This window comes from Myotis brandtii, unplaced genomic scaffold, assembly GCF_000412655.1.
Source record: "Myotis brandtii unplaced genomic scaffold, ASM41265v1 scaffold192, whole genome shotgun sequence".
Taxonomy (NCBI): Eukaryota; Metazoa; Chordata; class Mammalia; order Chiroptera; family Vespertilionidae; genus Myotis; species Myotis brandtii.
The window spans coordinates 629,575-646,497 of record NW_005357159.1 but is presented as its reverse complement, the minus strand read 5'-3'; the positions used below and the strand labels follow the sequence as shown (position 1 = coordinate 646,497).

Genomic DNA, 16,923 nt, shown 5'->3' with positions numbered 1-16,923 from the left:
TCTGCAGCAAGCAAGCCTCGTGCTCGCTTCCGTGCCTGGCTGCCGGCCGCCATCTTGGCTGACAGTTAATTTGCATATACTCACTGATTAGCCAATGAAAAGGGTAGCGGTCGTACGCTAATTACCATGTTTCTCTTTTATTAGTGTAGATAGATGGGGCACAGCAAAGTTTTAATTCTGCCAATGACCAAGTATAAGGCAGCAACATTTGCAGCTGACATCCTTGTCAGCATAATACATGGCCTCCTTGGCCAGCCTGCACTCCTCACTCCCACATGCAGGTAAGTCTGTTACATCGACTAGACACTGGGACAGAATTTGTGAGCAGCATCCCTTCCATCAGACCCATGCTCTTGGGTCTTCCAACCAGTTTATTATCTTAACCCCACTGGAAGGCCTCTCAAAAACTGCCCTAATCACCAGGAGGACCTGAAATTCTATCACTTCCAAGAACCGACTTTCTAACCAGAACCCAAGGCCTGGCTCAAGCTCTAGGGACCTCTCCAGCCCCTCCTCACCCTCTTGCTCATTCACACTCACCTGCTGTTCATGCTCCTGCTAATTTACTCCTTTTCACTGCCAACCTCTGTGAAAGCAGACTAGGTTGGATTCTCTTTACACATTAGTTCCCCACTCAAAATATTAGCTCAGTGCTCTGTAAATTGCAAGTGCTCAATAATCTGTTTAAGTTAATAGTACACTGACATTCATCTCTTAAAAAGTTTCAAGCCATCTACCTTTTTTAAAAAAAAAAAAACACAAAAAAAAACAAACCCATCTACTTTTAATGAGGAGCCAACAAAAGACTGAGGTGTTCTTTCTTCTGTGATTGATTTCTGGAGTTAACGCTGTTTTGTTTGATACACTGTATGATGGGATTAAAGTGTCCTGGAGAAGGAGGCCACACTTCCAGTCACCTCACCACTAAATCCTAACTTGACCAACTACAAAAATCAGGATAATATAACATTAGTTCCATCTACTTCATATAATTATATGAAGTAGATGGAACTAATCAGGATAATATAACTACAAAAATCAGGATAATATAACATCAGTTCCATCTACTTCATATAATTATTGGAAAGTTATGAGGAAAATACAGGTAAAAGTGTTTCATAAGATATGCAAAATAATCTAAATTTATTTATTACAATAGGAGATGACCTACAGAAGCATTCTCATATATATTTTAATTCTATATATACTAAAACTTCCATGGAAAAATCACTATTTATTTTAAATATGGAAAATTAAACCTCATTACTCATTTTTTAAAAATCAGGTATTTACTAATAGCTTCTAATGTCAAAGGCATTTTTCCTACATGAGAAATTTACTTGACTAGATAGTTTGAGATCACCCCCAATTAAAGGGGAAAGAAAAAAGACTAAAGGTCCCATTTAGCTACTAAAATGTCTGTGTATATTTTTCATCACTTAATAGGTTTGAAAATGCAACAACCTTATAGAAGTCTTTTATTTTCTTCCAGGACAAATCAACCATATAACAGTCTCTTCCTTCCTTCCAGGCATCAGAAGCCTTTTATTTCCTCCAGGCACCATGCCAGCGGTTCTGGAGGATGATACCAGGTAAACGGCTGGGGCCGCTGATGCTGAGACAAAGCACAACAGGTGTGAATAACTGAGAGAAGTAAAAATATTACACGGGACAGCCAAGTATGTATCTTGATTTTTCTATAGAATTTTATGACTTTTCTATAAAAGTCTATTTAACAAAGGACAAAGTAAAAATGGGTATGAATTATTGCCTTAATAAGGCACATTTAAATCGAGACACTGATGGGACTAGATTTAAACAAATTCTTTCAAAAATATTAATATATTCAAACATAAACTGTGTCCCAGTATATGTCAAGTACTGCACTAGACATAGAGGATACAACTGTGAATAAGACACGTTCCTTGCCATCTAACGAAAGGCTCAGTGAAATACACGGGCACTTACAATATCCTGTGCTACATGGGTCTTGGGTTAAGCAGCTCAGGACTCTGGTGGAGAGAGGCAAACCTTCTTGAGGGGAGGCTTGCAGTCACGTATAACAATCAAGGCCCACACGACTCCTTAGGGATCACTTTTTACCTTACTGCTGGCCTTTTGGTCTACTCGTGGGTCAAACTTTATTTTTCCCATCTGGGTAGTTCGGGCACCAAGCCATGTGTAGATGAAGAGCTCTTATTGCCATCTGTCCTACCTCGTGTTAACTCAGAGACTGGCAGCAATGAAATCCAGGTGTTAACAGCAGAATGCCTGCGTTTACATCCAGCTCCTCCTCTTTCTCGCTGTATAACTCTGTACAAGTTCCTTAATCCTTTTTTGGTGTTAGTTTTCTCATTTATAAAATGAAATAATAATAGCACCTATCTCAAGAAGTTGTTAAAAGGATTAAATGAGTTAATATACGTAAAGCACTGGGAACCAGAATTGACACATATCAAGTGCTATAAAAGCACTGGCTAGCCTTATTATTTTGATGGCAAGAGCTTACTGTGATCGCAGTCATCTCATCTCTTACTGCGGGTTAGCAGCTACCTAAATCCCCTCAGGGCGGAGGTTTGCCCACAACAGGTGAGAGTGCTTCCCAGAATTATGCGATGTTGCAGTTCTGTGCCATTCCAGCGTCCTGCCTTTTCCTGTTCCCTTTTCCCTTCTAGGTCAGAAATTAGGAAAGCGTGGAACGTGGAACAATGCTAGCACTTCCTCACATCCTGAGAGGCTCTATCAACCCGAGGCTCCTCCCAAAGGGTAAAAGGCTCCCTATTTAGCAAACAAGCTTCAAACTCAATTAACTTCTTCCCTCTTTCTCTATTGATAATCAATTTTAATGAATTGGGCCTAAAGTTGTAAAAGTTCATCAACCATAGACAACCGGTTTCTTAAAGCAGGCTCTTTTTTTTTTTAACCCTCAGAAGTATTTAAACACAATTTGAAAATTAAAAATTTTTAAAGAGAGCCACATAATTCCTCCAACAAAAATTTCATTTTTGATCTACAAAAAGATAACGCTATCAAACCAAGATAATTAATGTCTCTCTTTATAGACTACTTGAGCATGGTAGGTCCTTTAATGTTAATGCCAGCTCTCCTTTCTCATATGACATTGTGACTAGCGAGCCCACCTTTAACAGCAAGGGTGCAAACTTACAGCAGGGTAATTGGTAACTAAAACTACTGAGAAACTGGAAATACCAAACTTTGGAGAAGAGAAAGAATAAATGCATGCTAACAACGCCATAGGACCCATGCAGTAAGTATTTAGGATGGCTTATTTGACAAGCACTTAATGTAAATTCAAGGGAGAGTTAAGGCACATCAGTCCCCATTGTCCTTGATAAGGGAGGGCCCCAAAAGTAGAAAACATTTTTCAGAGGCTAAGTCATTATAAACTAAAAAAAGATTAGTTCATGTGGACAAAAAATAAACATATTCAACCTGACAAGCTCAGGGGGCGGGGGGAGTGCCTGCATGGTGAGCCTTCCAAACTCAGACCAAAAGTAACCACAGGACGGTCTGAACATAAAAATTCCTAACTAAAAGCAAGTCATGGCTGGTAGGACTGGCCTAGGCCTGTGGCTGCCTTGACAAAGGTCAGCTTTCATCTTAAGTAAGCCCAGTGCATTGTTCTTATGTATCTAGGATAACATACCTTTTAAATATCAGAGTAATTTTCTTTTCCAGACCCCTCAAGGCATAACCGCAGGTACTAGAGCAGGAGACCACAGAACCCCTCATTGTTGTCTTGCTCCCCACACACCATCTCCATGTGCTGGAAATGTTCATTATTAACTATCCTGTACCCACCAATGTAAAAGAAGTATGTGTCTATTTTGACTTTTTATCCAATCCCAGATATTTCTCCATTTTGCTCTCTCCTGTGCCCTTAATCTACCAACAAAGGATTTCATGTAACCCTCCTTATGTCTCTTCCTTTTATTCTAATGTATTCTAATGTATAAAATAAGCTGCAAAACTGCCATACTCCGGACCTTTTTCTCAATCTGTTCTGATTTTGCTTCCTGGCAACTGTTGTCAAGTTTGGCTCAAATAAACGCATAAAAATTCTCTGCAAGTTTGGACATTACTTACGTCAACATATGTATAAATACACAAATATGCCTTACCTCATACACAGAATTTCTCAGACAACCAGGTGAGTAAACGTAAAAGTAGGCAAAGAACACCTGCTTTGATTCTTTGGCATGTGTGTCAGGTATGCAGCAGCAAAAGGGTGATATTGGGCCACAGTGTGGTAACTGGCATTGTTCAAATACTTCCCATCCAAGATCAGGACCAGTCCTTATGTCTGTGGCAGAGTTGGACCCAAAAGTGGGGGTCAAATGACTTCAACTCCAGAGAGAAGAAGGACTCAGAAACAGAAATCTGGCAATGCTAAACATGGTGTTGCAAGTTCAGGCCCCTGGAAGAGACTCCCATTGGAGTGGGAAAGGAGTCAGTCAAGAAGAAAAGGGGTGAGGAGAGACGTAGGACATTGGGGATGAGTAGCCATGGGTCAAAGGCTGCAGTTGGGTCACAGAGGATGAGAGCTGAGAACTGGCCACTGGATTTGGTGAACGTAAATCACTCCCAAGCATCAAGAAGATGCTCTTGGTTAAAGTGATAGAAATGGAAGACAATTTGAGAGGCAGGAAGGGATTAAATGAAAGGCTTCTAAATTAACACACAAAAATCTTAGGAAATCTAGGTATATTTCACACAAGTTTTACAGCAGTTAAAACAAACATACTCAACTCTTTCTAGTGATCCTAAGAATGCTAACCCAACTCAGAAGATGAGACTGAAGTAAAAAGGTAGATATGGAAGAAGAGAGAGGATGGGGCATGTCTTGCTGCTGCCAAAGAGAAAAACCTGTTATCATTTCCCAGACAGCACAGGAGCCCAGAGGGTAAACAATGTACATCTGCCAGCAGGCTTGCAAGAGGGCTCAACATTGCCAGCCTTTTTCAGATACAAGATTCGTCCAAAACGCCATTGAACTTCCACTGCAAGCAAAAGCAGTAACGGCCCCATTTAGCAGAGGAGAAAGGCAAGGCCCAGAAAGGCTAAGTGATTGCTGAAGCTGACAAGTGACTGACAGATCAGATTTCTATCTCACTCTCAGTTCTCTCTCTGTTGACCAGATCTCCTCTAAATGCCTTTATAAATGTTTCAATGAATCTTATCTTCATTCATTGGATTAGCAAGATCAACTCCCCACTGATAATGCAAAATAACCCTGACATGTTCCAGGCCTCCCTGATAAGACAGAAATTGAACTTTCTGTCTCCATTTGGACTGTGATATATCTTGATCCTTCACCTCTAGCAAAAACCGTCTCACAGCTGTAACTTTAAAGTTAGTAACGAGTGCTTCATTTGCTTTCAAAGCAGATAGGAAACCTTTTAAAAATATACTCAGGTTGCCATGACCTTCGTCTATGACTTAAAGCAGGGGTCCTCAAAGGCCCACGGGCCACATGCAAATACAAATATTGTATTTGTTCCCGTTTTGTTTTTTTACTTCAAAATAAGATATGTGCAGTGTGCATAGGAATTTGTTCATAGTTTTTTTTAAAACTATAGTCCGGCCCTCCAACGGTCTGAGGGACAGTGAACTGGCCCCCTGTTTAAAAAGTTTGAGGACCCCTGACTTAAAGAGTTCACCCTATGTAAAAATTTTCTTTGCTCAGGAGACATTCTTAAATTGTCTTTGAAGAGATTTGGGCACTAACCCCATTGATGAAATTAACACACACACACACACACACACACACACACACACACACACACTTTTAGCTTGTTACCTTTCTACTATATCTGAAATCAGACCTTTCTCTAAAACATATTTGGAATTTTACATGACTATCAAAGAATTCTAAAAACCTTGAACCTGCTAAGTAAAATATAATCAAAATGCCAGCTAAGTGTGTTTACATTAAAAGAAGCGCACTGTCCTATCCCCGAACTAGGCAAGAGGACAGCCTCGTGCCCACAAGAAGCAAACACAATTCGGGTCCCTAAACTGAAGCTCTGGCTGTCCCACACACCGCATGGGGCTGAACTCACTTGAGGTGCATTTTGTTTTTTTCTACATTAAAAAACACACAATAATTTGATGATATGGGCCAATATAAAGCCATTCTATTCTGCTTTGCCTGTTTTTGTGAGCTCTACAACATGAAACAGATATTTTAATAGTATAATGTCACACTAAATGCAGGAGTCTGGAACGCAGGCCCTAGATCTTATTCTCCTATTTAATTATTTTCTGTGGTAGAAAATGGTGCCTACACAAAGTGGGTGCTTAACTACAGGTAAAGTATCACATTCTATTTTTAAAGCTGGATGGGGCACAAGGTGTTTATTATTATTATGCTTTAAACTATATATATATATATATATAAAACACCTTTTGAAGATGTTTAAAACTTTTTTAAAAGTAGAATCCTGAGGCCCATTCATCACACATTCTAATTCAATAGGTCTAAGGCAGGGGTGGGCAAACTTTTTACTCGAGGGCCACAATGGGTTCGAAACTGGACCGGAGGGCCGGAACAAAAGCATGGATGGAGTGTTTGTGTGAACTAATATAAATTCAAAGTAAACATCATTACATAAAAGGGTACAGTCTTTTTTTTGTTTTTAGTTTTATTCATTTCAAACGGGCCGGATCCGGCCCGCGGGCCGTAGTTTGCCCACGGCTGGTCTAAGGTGAAGATAAGATTTTTCCCCTAATCACCTCAGGTAATGCCAGTGAAGGTGATATACAGAATCCATTTTGAAAAACCAAAAAATAAGCCAAGATATATACCTATAATCAGTACGCTGCTATTAGTGCTCAAGGTGCCTTCTCTTCGTGGTTCAAATTACCAGGCTCAGCCTCAAACACAGATAACATAGAGCTTGGCATAAAATATTACTCTCAGATATGACAGGAGACATCTTCCTAACTCGCCCTGATTTATATCTATTCTGATTCTTAATGCTTTTCTTTCTTTTTTCCTTCAGATATTTGAAGGCAGATATTTTACAAAGCTATACAGCTTTGCAACTTTACCTGAGAATTAAGAACTCATACTGACGAAAATACCCAAGTTATAAAAACAGAAATTGTTTTGTAACTTCAACGAAAGGTAATAAGACTATTTTTAGGCAATGGCTTTTAACTGAATCCTTCGCTATCTCAGCTTGCACAAAAAAAAAAAAAAAAGAACTATTGAAGTTAAAGAAGATAATGCATCTTCTCCCAAACCCTACCTTTCTTGCTTTTTCATTAAATACCAGCTTAAGTGATAGAGAAATGAAATATCTCTATAACAGTAGCATTAAAGCTACATAGCACCTTCTCTCCAAACTCTGGAAAATGATTTTCCCATTTCTTAAAAAAGAACCTTCTTTTATAAAAGGAATCTCTGTGGTAGTGACCACAAGGCAGAAGTTACTTGTCCTATCTTGTGCCCACAAGAAGCAAACACAATTCAGGTCCCTAAACTGAAGCTCTGGCTGTCCCACACACTGCATGGGGCTGAACTCACTTGAGGTGCATTTTGTTTTTTATACTATTATAAAAAACTCACTTGAGGTGCATTATACTATTAAAATATCTGTTTCATGTTGTAGAGCTCACAAGTAACTTTAATACAATGATTTCCTTAACAAGTCCCATTAGGTTTAAAACCTCTGTAAGGCTTTGTGGGGGAGGGGAAATCATAGTTTTTAGCACAGAACTTTACATTTGTACAGAAATTTAAACCAAACAAATGTATAGTTTCAAAGAAAGAATAAGAGCTTATCCTGTATCTCCCATGTTATAATAAAATAGAAAACATGTTTACCTATCTTCTTTCTTATATTTAGAAATAAAATTAGGATTCACCAAGTCTTATTACTTTTTCTATTATTTAAAAAAGGAGGAGTCCCGGGAAGTGCTAGGGAAGAGCAGGGCTGGAAAGGCTCTGGTACCTTCCTGAAAAGGAGGCCAGGATGTAGGAGGTGAAGTCTTCGCTGCCAGACGGTTTCACAGGGCAAGCAGGACCCCAGCTCCTGAGGGCTAAGGTGCAGCCCCTGAGAGAGAGCATGTATCCATCTATACCATATCAGGGACTCCTTCGTCCGCTGAGATCTCCCACACTCCACATCTCTCATCTGAATTGCCTCCCAGATACAAAGAGAAAGAACCTGCTGCAGCCACATCCTTGTCTACCCTCTTCTCAGCCTTCCCCACCATGAACTAGGGACTCTGGTTCAATTTAGATAGAATTGATCACTATTTTATTTAATTTGTTTTTTTGTATAAAAAGTACAAAAAAAGGAAAAAAGAAAGGAACTAAAGCTTCTCTCTCCCCCCCACCCCACCGCCAACATGGTCATCAATCAGACCATGTCAACAGCATACTTTTGAAAAGTTACATTTAAAACACCGGAATAAAAAAATTACAATCACAAAAAAAGAATCTAATTATGTTATTTAAATAAGAGTAGTTTAAAGTTTAAAAGCCACAAAATAGGACTGCCAGTCAGCTACACCCTTAACAGTCTCACTTTAATACCTAAAGCATACGCTAGCATTCCAGCATCTACATTGTTATGCATGTACATTGAGTTCCTTCTGCAGCTAGAAGTTACTATAAATTCTATTGGCTCTCTGAAACAAGAATACCCAAGTTATAAAAACAGAAATTGTTTTATAACTTCAGCAAAAGGAAATAAGGCTATTTCTTGCCAAAGTACAAGCTGTGAGTTTAAAGGATACAGTCACTTCCCATCCATGTTGAAAAACCTTTTGGTAATCAATAGTTTTATGGAAAAAAAAACAAAAAACAACACTTTAAAATGAAAGGCATATTAGTAACAGAAAAAATCTCTTCCTAAATTATATAACAATTTTGCAAAATAAAACCAAGAGAATCATTTCAAATGACACTATTATGTCTGAACACATCCCCCCAAATCATTAAAGTACAAATATGCTACATAATCGCAGATGTTCTGTTATACATGAGGACATATACTAAACATGTATATATACTAAAGATGTATATGTAAATATATGAGAGCATAAACTAAATGTTAAGAAGTTTTGTAACACAAAGTGCAATTTTTTTAAAAAAGGTTTCTTACATGCCATAAATACTGCAAAGACTAGTCAGTTTGAAAGGACATGGAAATGCGCCCCAGCAATTTTCCTACTGTGTTGAAACCCTCGTGGGAACAAAGCTGCTGCATGGAGACAGAACAGTGAATCACAGAGATGTAGACTCAGAACCGTCACCCAATGGCACCTGACACTGAATTCAGCATTTGGACCTTTTCATTCACATGCACCAATAAATTCACTTTTCATCCGTAGACTAGGTTAATCGTCCCTTAAATTTATTTCAGCAAGAGCTTATATTCAGTTACTTTATAACATTACTTTAGAAAAACATTAAACTTAAAATGATCTACTATTTTTACTTGCTGATCATTTCCTTCCATAATCTGACATAAGTATAAGAAAGTCTATTCATTTCATATCAGAAGATACGGCCAAACTGGACTTTACAAGCTTCATTTCTGAAGTTCAATTTTCAGTATTTGTGAAAAATTGCATCTTACTCCCCAATGCTTGATAGTCATGAAGACTCACCATACACACATTTAAAGAACTAGACCAATGATATTAGAAAACAAAGGAAATGTTTGTAAACTCAACCTTACTAGCATACAATAATGTAAACAAGTTAAATATCTACTAAGGAATGAACATGTAAATACACTTTTTAATGCTATCTATTAATGACAAGAAAATGAGTGAACTTTGAACTTCTGCCAAAAGTAATTTGAGAACAAAAAGGTTTTTTGGCCTTACAGCTCTTAAGGGAATCACATTAGAATGAAAGAGATAAATGACACATTTAAACCCTTAACACCAGTCTCTGATATTCCAAAAGAAACCCTTTCCTCAAATTATTTCAAGATGATAGAAAATCAAAGCAAGAATCAGTCTGACTCCTATAACCCCTCTATCTCACTAATTATTAGGTGAAAGAATTAGCTGGAATAATGAAACGCCGGGTTTCCAACTATCTGCCAATTCTATTCCTACGCCAAAAAGCTAAATAGGGCTAAGAAAAAACACACAACCATGATGCCTGGCTTCCCTTTAAATGAATGACTAAATCTCAGCTGGGTCCTCAGTGCTGCCTGCAATGCTACCCTACTCTCCAGCTAACCCACTCTCCTCAGCGCGGCGGCAATGGCACGTTTCTCCTCTAAACTCAAACATTCATAGCACTTACCCTGTCATGACTCTCAGCTGCTGAGAAAAAATAAAAGTCATCCAGCTCCCTCTCTACTGTACAGTTCCCAACATGACAGAAACATGCCATCATTTCAGTAAAAATCTTAATCACACATCCCATCTAAATACAGCCTCAGTTCTCTGTTCCCTTTATCACAAAGGACCTCAAAATGATGTCTATAACTCTTATCTCTAATTCCTCTCTTCCCTCTTCCTGTTTTCCCTTGAACCTACTCCAAACAAGCATTTGCCCCTATATCCCACTGAAACCACTCTAGCCAAGGTTACCAGTAACCTCCATGTAGCGTAATTCAAGGGTCAATTCTCAGAATTCACCTTATACCACTTAATCTGCAGAATTTGACATAGCTGATCATACCCTCTTCCTTCAAACACTTTCATCATCTGGTTTCAAGATACCACGATTTCTTGTTTTTCTTTACATTTCACTAATTATGTTTTCTATGTTGCCTTTGCTGCTTAATCCTCACTGTCATGACCTCTTAATGATGGAGGGTCCCAGAGCTGAGCCCTTGAACCTGTTTCTTTTCTAATTATGCTCTCTCCCCAGGTGATCTCCTCCAATCTTGGCTTGAAATACCATTTACTCACTGATGACTCCCTAATTTATATCTCCAGTTTAGACCTGAACTCTCAACTCTGTATCTCTAATTGCTTACTGACATTTTCATTTGGGTATGTAATAGGTATCTTAATAAAACAAAAACACAAACTCTTGATCTTTACCCACATGGATGACATTACGAGTGTTCACCAACATCCAGTTCTCTTCTCATTCAGGGCACATCAATGACAACACATGGTGAAGCCATACGACTTGTTCTGGCCAATTTAATGTGAGCAGAAGTGCCATGTACCCCTTCCAGCCTGGACAGTGAAAAGCCCATTGGTAACTCTCCAATCTCTCTTTCCCTGCTGTGGCAACTGTAAATGCTCTGTGTTCCATACAAATGGGGCCTCCATTAACCAGGCTTCCTTAATGACAGGAAAGACCTTCCAATTGACCAACATGGGACATGTACTATGAATAAGAAATAAACCTATACTGGTAGCCATTGAGATTTTGGCATTCTTAGTTATAACCAGACTGATACCTCCCAAACCTGCTCTCACAAGTACTCATCTCCAACTCCATCCTTTCAGCTGCTCAGTCAAAAACCTTGAGGTCATTCTTGACACCTCTCTTTCTCTCACATTCCACATCCAATTCATAAGCATATCCTGTGCCTTCAAAATGCATATGGCATCCAACCTCATTTCAGTGCCTCCACTATCATCCTGCTCTTCAAGACTCTGGTAAGAAATAGAAAAAACAAACCACACACTGGGAGGAAATATTTACAAAGCATATATCTAATGAGGGGGGCCCTAGCCGGTTTGGCTCAGTGGATGGAGGGGGAATTGGATCCAGAATATATAAAACTCTCAAATCTCGTCAAAAAGAAAGTGAAATACCCAATTTTTAAAAAGCAAAAGATTTAATAAACATTTTACTAAAAAAGACATGGATAGTAAATAAGCCATGGAAAGATAATACCACTTACCATCACTAGTCACTAGAACATGCAAATTAAATTAAAGCCCCAATGAGATACCACTCCACACATATCAGAATGGCTGAAATTAAAGACTGACAATACCAAGCATTGCTGAGATGTGGAGCACTGGGAACTCTTACACGGCTGCTTGAAATGTAAAATGGTACAACCTCTTTTGAAAATACTTTGGCAATTTCTTAAAAAGGTAAACATGCACCTGGGGTAAAAAGGAGTGTGCCTGCATATTTACTAATAAAAGAAATGGTTCAATTCAAAAGCTATTTATAGGTGATTTATAACTATTTATTGGTGATTCCTCACTTGGTTAAAATGCACTAAAACATATACCTACTAGATGATCCAGCCATTCTACTGCTAAGTATTCCCGAGAGAATTGAAAGTTTATGTCCATGTAAAGATCTGTACACAAATGTCCATAGCCCCAGCGTGAAAACTACCTGAATGTCCATCAACAAGTGAACAGATAAATTGTGGCACATCCATACAAAACAATACGTCTCAGCAATAAAAAGGAATGAATTACTGATACACACAATATAGATGAAACTCAAAATAAGTATTCTGAGTAAAAAAGACAGAAAAAAAGAGTATACACTGCATGATCCATTATATAAAACTCTAGAAAATGCAAACTAATGCACAGTGACAGAAAACAGATCAGTGGTTGCTAGGGGGAGGAGGGTGCTAAGAAGAACAGGAGGGAAGGATTACCAAAGGGTCCAAGGAAACTTTTGATGGTAATGGACATGTTCACTATCTTCATTGTAGTGATTTCACAGATATATACATATGCCAAAACATTAAAGTGCTTAAATTTGTGCAGTTTATTGTATGTCAATAATATTTCAATAACCCTGTTTTTAAAAAGAATATAGCATGTGATCAAGAAATATTTTTGCAATTAATAAAATGGATGAAAACGAAAATAGATGCTAAGAAAGCAAACTCCTAAGGATGACTGAAGTGGCAACCCGTTATATCTTCCCTTATTCAATAGTATTATTTTCTAAATGATGGACTGTAAGTGGAAAAGGGGGAATAAGCTACTACAAAGCAAAGGCCCTCAGTACAAAGTTGTAAGGCCTTTCAAGTCAGAAGAGCCACTTATAAGTAGTTCTTTAAATGAATAACTGCTTTCCCAATACACAAGCACTCTTCTTATGTCACAGTCCGCTAGCAGCTGGATAATGTTTTTAAACTTATCTTAGAAATCTGGCCTCATTTCCTTTTTTAAAAAAATATGTTATTGAGGAGGAGACCAAGATGGCGGCATAGGTAAACACCGGAGACTGCTGCCGCAAACAACCACTTCAAAAATACAACTAAAAGACGGAACGGACATCACCCAGAACCACAGGAAGGCTGGCTGAGGAGAGACTCTTCAACTAGAAGGAAAAATAACAGCACACCGAGGCTCAGAGGAGGCGCAGTGTGGAAAAAACTCAGGTGCGGAGGTGCGCGCGCAAAGCGGGCTGGTGGCTGAGAGCGCGGTTGTCGTTTTCGGTCAGGGGGGAGTCTCAGACTCTGAGCTCCAGATACGGGCGAATCGCTGGGGACTCGGACCCAAACGGGAGAAGCGGGAGTGTCTGGCATCAGTTGGAAGGCAGCTTTCCCTCCGAGGTTTGCAGCGGTTCCGGGGGTTCTGAGAAGCAGAGCCTCTGGGAACAGGACTGAGGGCACCATAACGGCTCCCTCCGCCCGCCCTGTTGAGCCCGCCCCGCCCAAGCCCTGCGCAGAGCCATTTGCCGGATCGCCGCAGGCAAAGGCTAGATTAGCGCCCCCCCAGAGGACAGAAGTTTTCCCACTGCAGCAGACACAGCTGATTCTCACAGCCAGTCGGCCTGGTGGTCAAATCCCTCTAGTATTAACTACAACAATCAAGGCTCAACTAGAACAAGACTGCGCACAAAGACCACTAGGGGGTGCACCAAGAAAGCATAAAAAATGCGGAGACAAAAAAACATGACAGAAATGGAGGATATAGAGCTAAAAATCGCAATTTTGAGGGCTTGCAAAAATGTGCTAGAAGCTGTCAATAAACTTGAGGAGAGAGTCACGAAAACTAATGAGACCCTCGATGCTATGATAAAGAACCAACTAGAAATTAAGCATACACGGACTGAAATAAAGAATATTATACAGACACCCAATAGCAGACCAGAGGAGCGCAAGAATCAAGCCAAAGATTTGAAATGCGAAGAAGCAAAAAACACCCAACCGGAAAAGCAAAATGAAAAAAGAATCCGAAAATACGAAGATAGTGTAAGGAGCCTCTGGGACAGCTTCAAGCGTACCAACATCAGAATAATAGGGGTGCCAGAAGATGAGAGACAGCAAGATATTGAAAACCTATTTGAAGAAATAATGGCAGAAAACTTCCCCCACCTGGTGAAAGAAATGGACTTACAGGTCCAAGAAGCGCAGAGAACCCCAAACAAAAGGAATCCAAAGAGGACCACACCAAGACACATCATAATTAAAATGCCAAGAGCAAAAGACAAAGAGAGAATCTTAAAAGCAGCAAGAGAAAGAGACTCAATTACCTACAAGGGAATACCCATACGACTGTCAGCTGATTTCTCAACAGAAACTTGGCAGGCCAGAAGGGAATGGCAAGAAATATTCAAAGTGCTGAATACCAAGAACCTACAACCAAGAATACTTTATCCAGCAAAGCTATCATTCAGAATTGAAGGTCAGATAAAGAGCTTCACAGATAAGGAAAAGCTAAAGGAGTTCATCACCACTAAACCAGTATTATACGAAATGCTGAAAGGTATCCTTTAAGAGGAGGAAGAAGAAAAAGGTAAAGATACAAATTGTGAACAACAAACATGCATCTATCAACAAGTGAATCTAAGAATCAAGTGAATAAATAATCTGATTTACAGAATGAACTGGTGATTATAATGAATCAGGGACATAGAAAGGGAATGGACTGACTATTCTTGGCGGGGAAAGGGGAATGGGAGATGCGGGAAGAAACTGGACAAAAATCGTGCACCTATGGATGAGGACAGTGGGTGGGGAGTGAGGGCGGAGGGTGGGGCGGGAACTGGGAGGAGGGGAGTTATGGGGGGGAAAAAAAGAGGAACAAATGTAATCTGAACAATAAAGATTTAATAAAAAAATATGTTATTGATTTTAAAGAGAGAAGAAGAGAGGGATAGAGAGATAGAAACATTAATGAGAAACATTGATTGGCTGCCTCCTGCATGCTCCCTACTGAGGATAGAGCCTGAAACCTGGGCTCTATCCCCAGGTTAGATTATCCCTAGGTGCCCTGACTAGGAATCAAACCAGTGACCTCTTGGTATATGGGTCAACCCTCAACCACTGAGCCACACCAGCTGGGCTGACCTCATTTTTCCTTTGTATATCATCTTCACTAGTCATTAGACTTATACTGACCCCTTTCCCACAAATTTAATTCCTTACAATTTTTTAAAGAATTAAGGAATGGCCATAGCATGTGTCCTCAGTTTGTGAGTCTTGGATAAAAAGTCCCTTTTCTTGAATTCCTTGTCCTCTGTCTCCCAATTTCCCACTGAGGTAGAGAAATCACCATCCCCATTTCATTCACCTCCTTTGAAATCCCAAATTCAACTCACTGTCATCAATTTCAACATCATCCTAATACATAAATAACTCGCTTCTTTCATAAGCTGCTATGGTTATACGTTTTCTGCTACATGACTCCTATGTCATAAAATAGAATATAAACATAAAAGCACAGCACCCGTTTCTGTTTAAACAATTAGCCCCTTGACTCACCTCATTTCCACCAACTGCCTTGGTTAAAATCACTGCAGAAGATACAGGGGGAGGCATGCAACCTACAGTCTGCAAACTGAAAAATAAAAGAAAGTGCAATTATAAATAGTATTTTTCAATCACAAATAGTGTCACTACATTCATTCTAAAATTGCAGAGCTGCGTAAATGAAAATAGAAGAGTGATTATTGATGCACATGCCCTGTTGAGTTCAGACAATTCTATGTGAAGCAATATGGCTTAGAACAGGGGTGGGCAAACTTTTTGACTCAAGGGCCACAATGGGTTCTTAAACTGGACCGGAGGGCCGGAACAAAAGCATGGATGGAGTGTTTGTGTGAACTAATATAAATTCAAAGTAAACATCATTACATAAAAGGGTACGGTCTTTTTTTTTTAGTTTTATTCATTTCAAACGGGCTGGATCCGGCCCACAGGCCGTAGTTTGCCCACGGCTGGCTTAGAAGATGCTGCAAATGCCTGAGGAAGCTCTCATTTCCTTCATAATTTTAGGTGACTTTATTTTTTAAATTATTTAAGCTTTTATTATATAATTAAAAAAAAAACATTCAAGTTAGAGTAAGTATAGTCATTGAAAGATAACCAAAATGTATATAATTTAGCCTGAGTCTTATTTCAGGTATCTTTTCCTTACATTTTTTTGGTAGAAAGTCTTTACAGAAAAATAAAACTTTAAAACCACTTCCAAAGTTCAAAAATATTTAACAAGACACAAGTTTACATGTGTTTATTCCTTTCTACAAAACAGCAATTCTCAAAACTTTCATCTCATGATGTAGATATTCTTTCTGATTGGTGTTTCAAGATTCTTAGGCTATATTCCCAGAAGTGGGATCGTTGGGCCAAACAGCAGTAAAGGCTATATATTACAAACCTATAGCCAACACCATACTCAATGGGCAAAAAACTAAAACTGCTTCCCTTAGGAACAGAAATGAGACAGGGATGTCCTTTCACCACTCTTATTAACATAGTACTGGAAGTCCTAGCCACAGCGATCTTACAAGAAGAAGAAATTAAAGGCATCCACATTGGAGAGGAGGAAGTAAAGAAGCTTTTAATCTTTCCTCCACTAATGTCTCATATTTGAAATCTCTGCTTTAGGAGTACACAACCCTTGCTAAACCTCTTATCCTTTAACTGATTACATCACTCATCTGACAAATCATATGCTGCCCCATTAGGTTGGTCACTATTTTATATATATACTAGAGGCCCGGTGCACAAAAATTTGTGCACTGGCAGGAGT

At 39.1% G+C, this 16,923-nt stretch overlaps 1 protein-coding gene across 2 annotated transcripts in view; it reads right to left on the bottom strand.

Annotated features, from left to right (window-relative positions):
• The window catches only part of SLC10A7 (solute carrier family 10, member 7), a 195,732-nt gene that overhangs the window by 163,509 nt on the left and 15,300 nt on the right, over window positions 1-16,923 (bottom strand). For both annotated transcript variants that reach the window (XM_005864859.2, XM_005864860.2), the window contains exon 4: window positions 15,654-15,729. In XM_005864859.2, coding sequence (XP_005864921.1) covers window positions 15,654-15,729 — 76 coding nt within the window. The remainder of the gene's footprint in view (window positions 1-15,653; window positions 15,730-16,923) is intronic.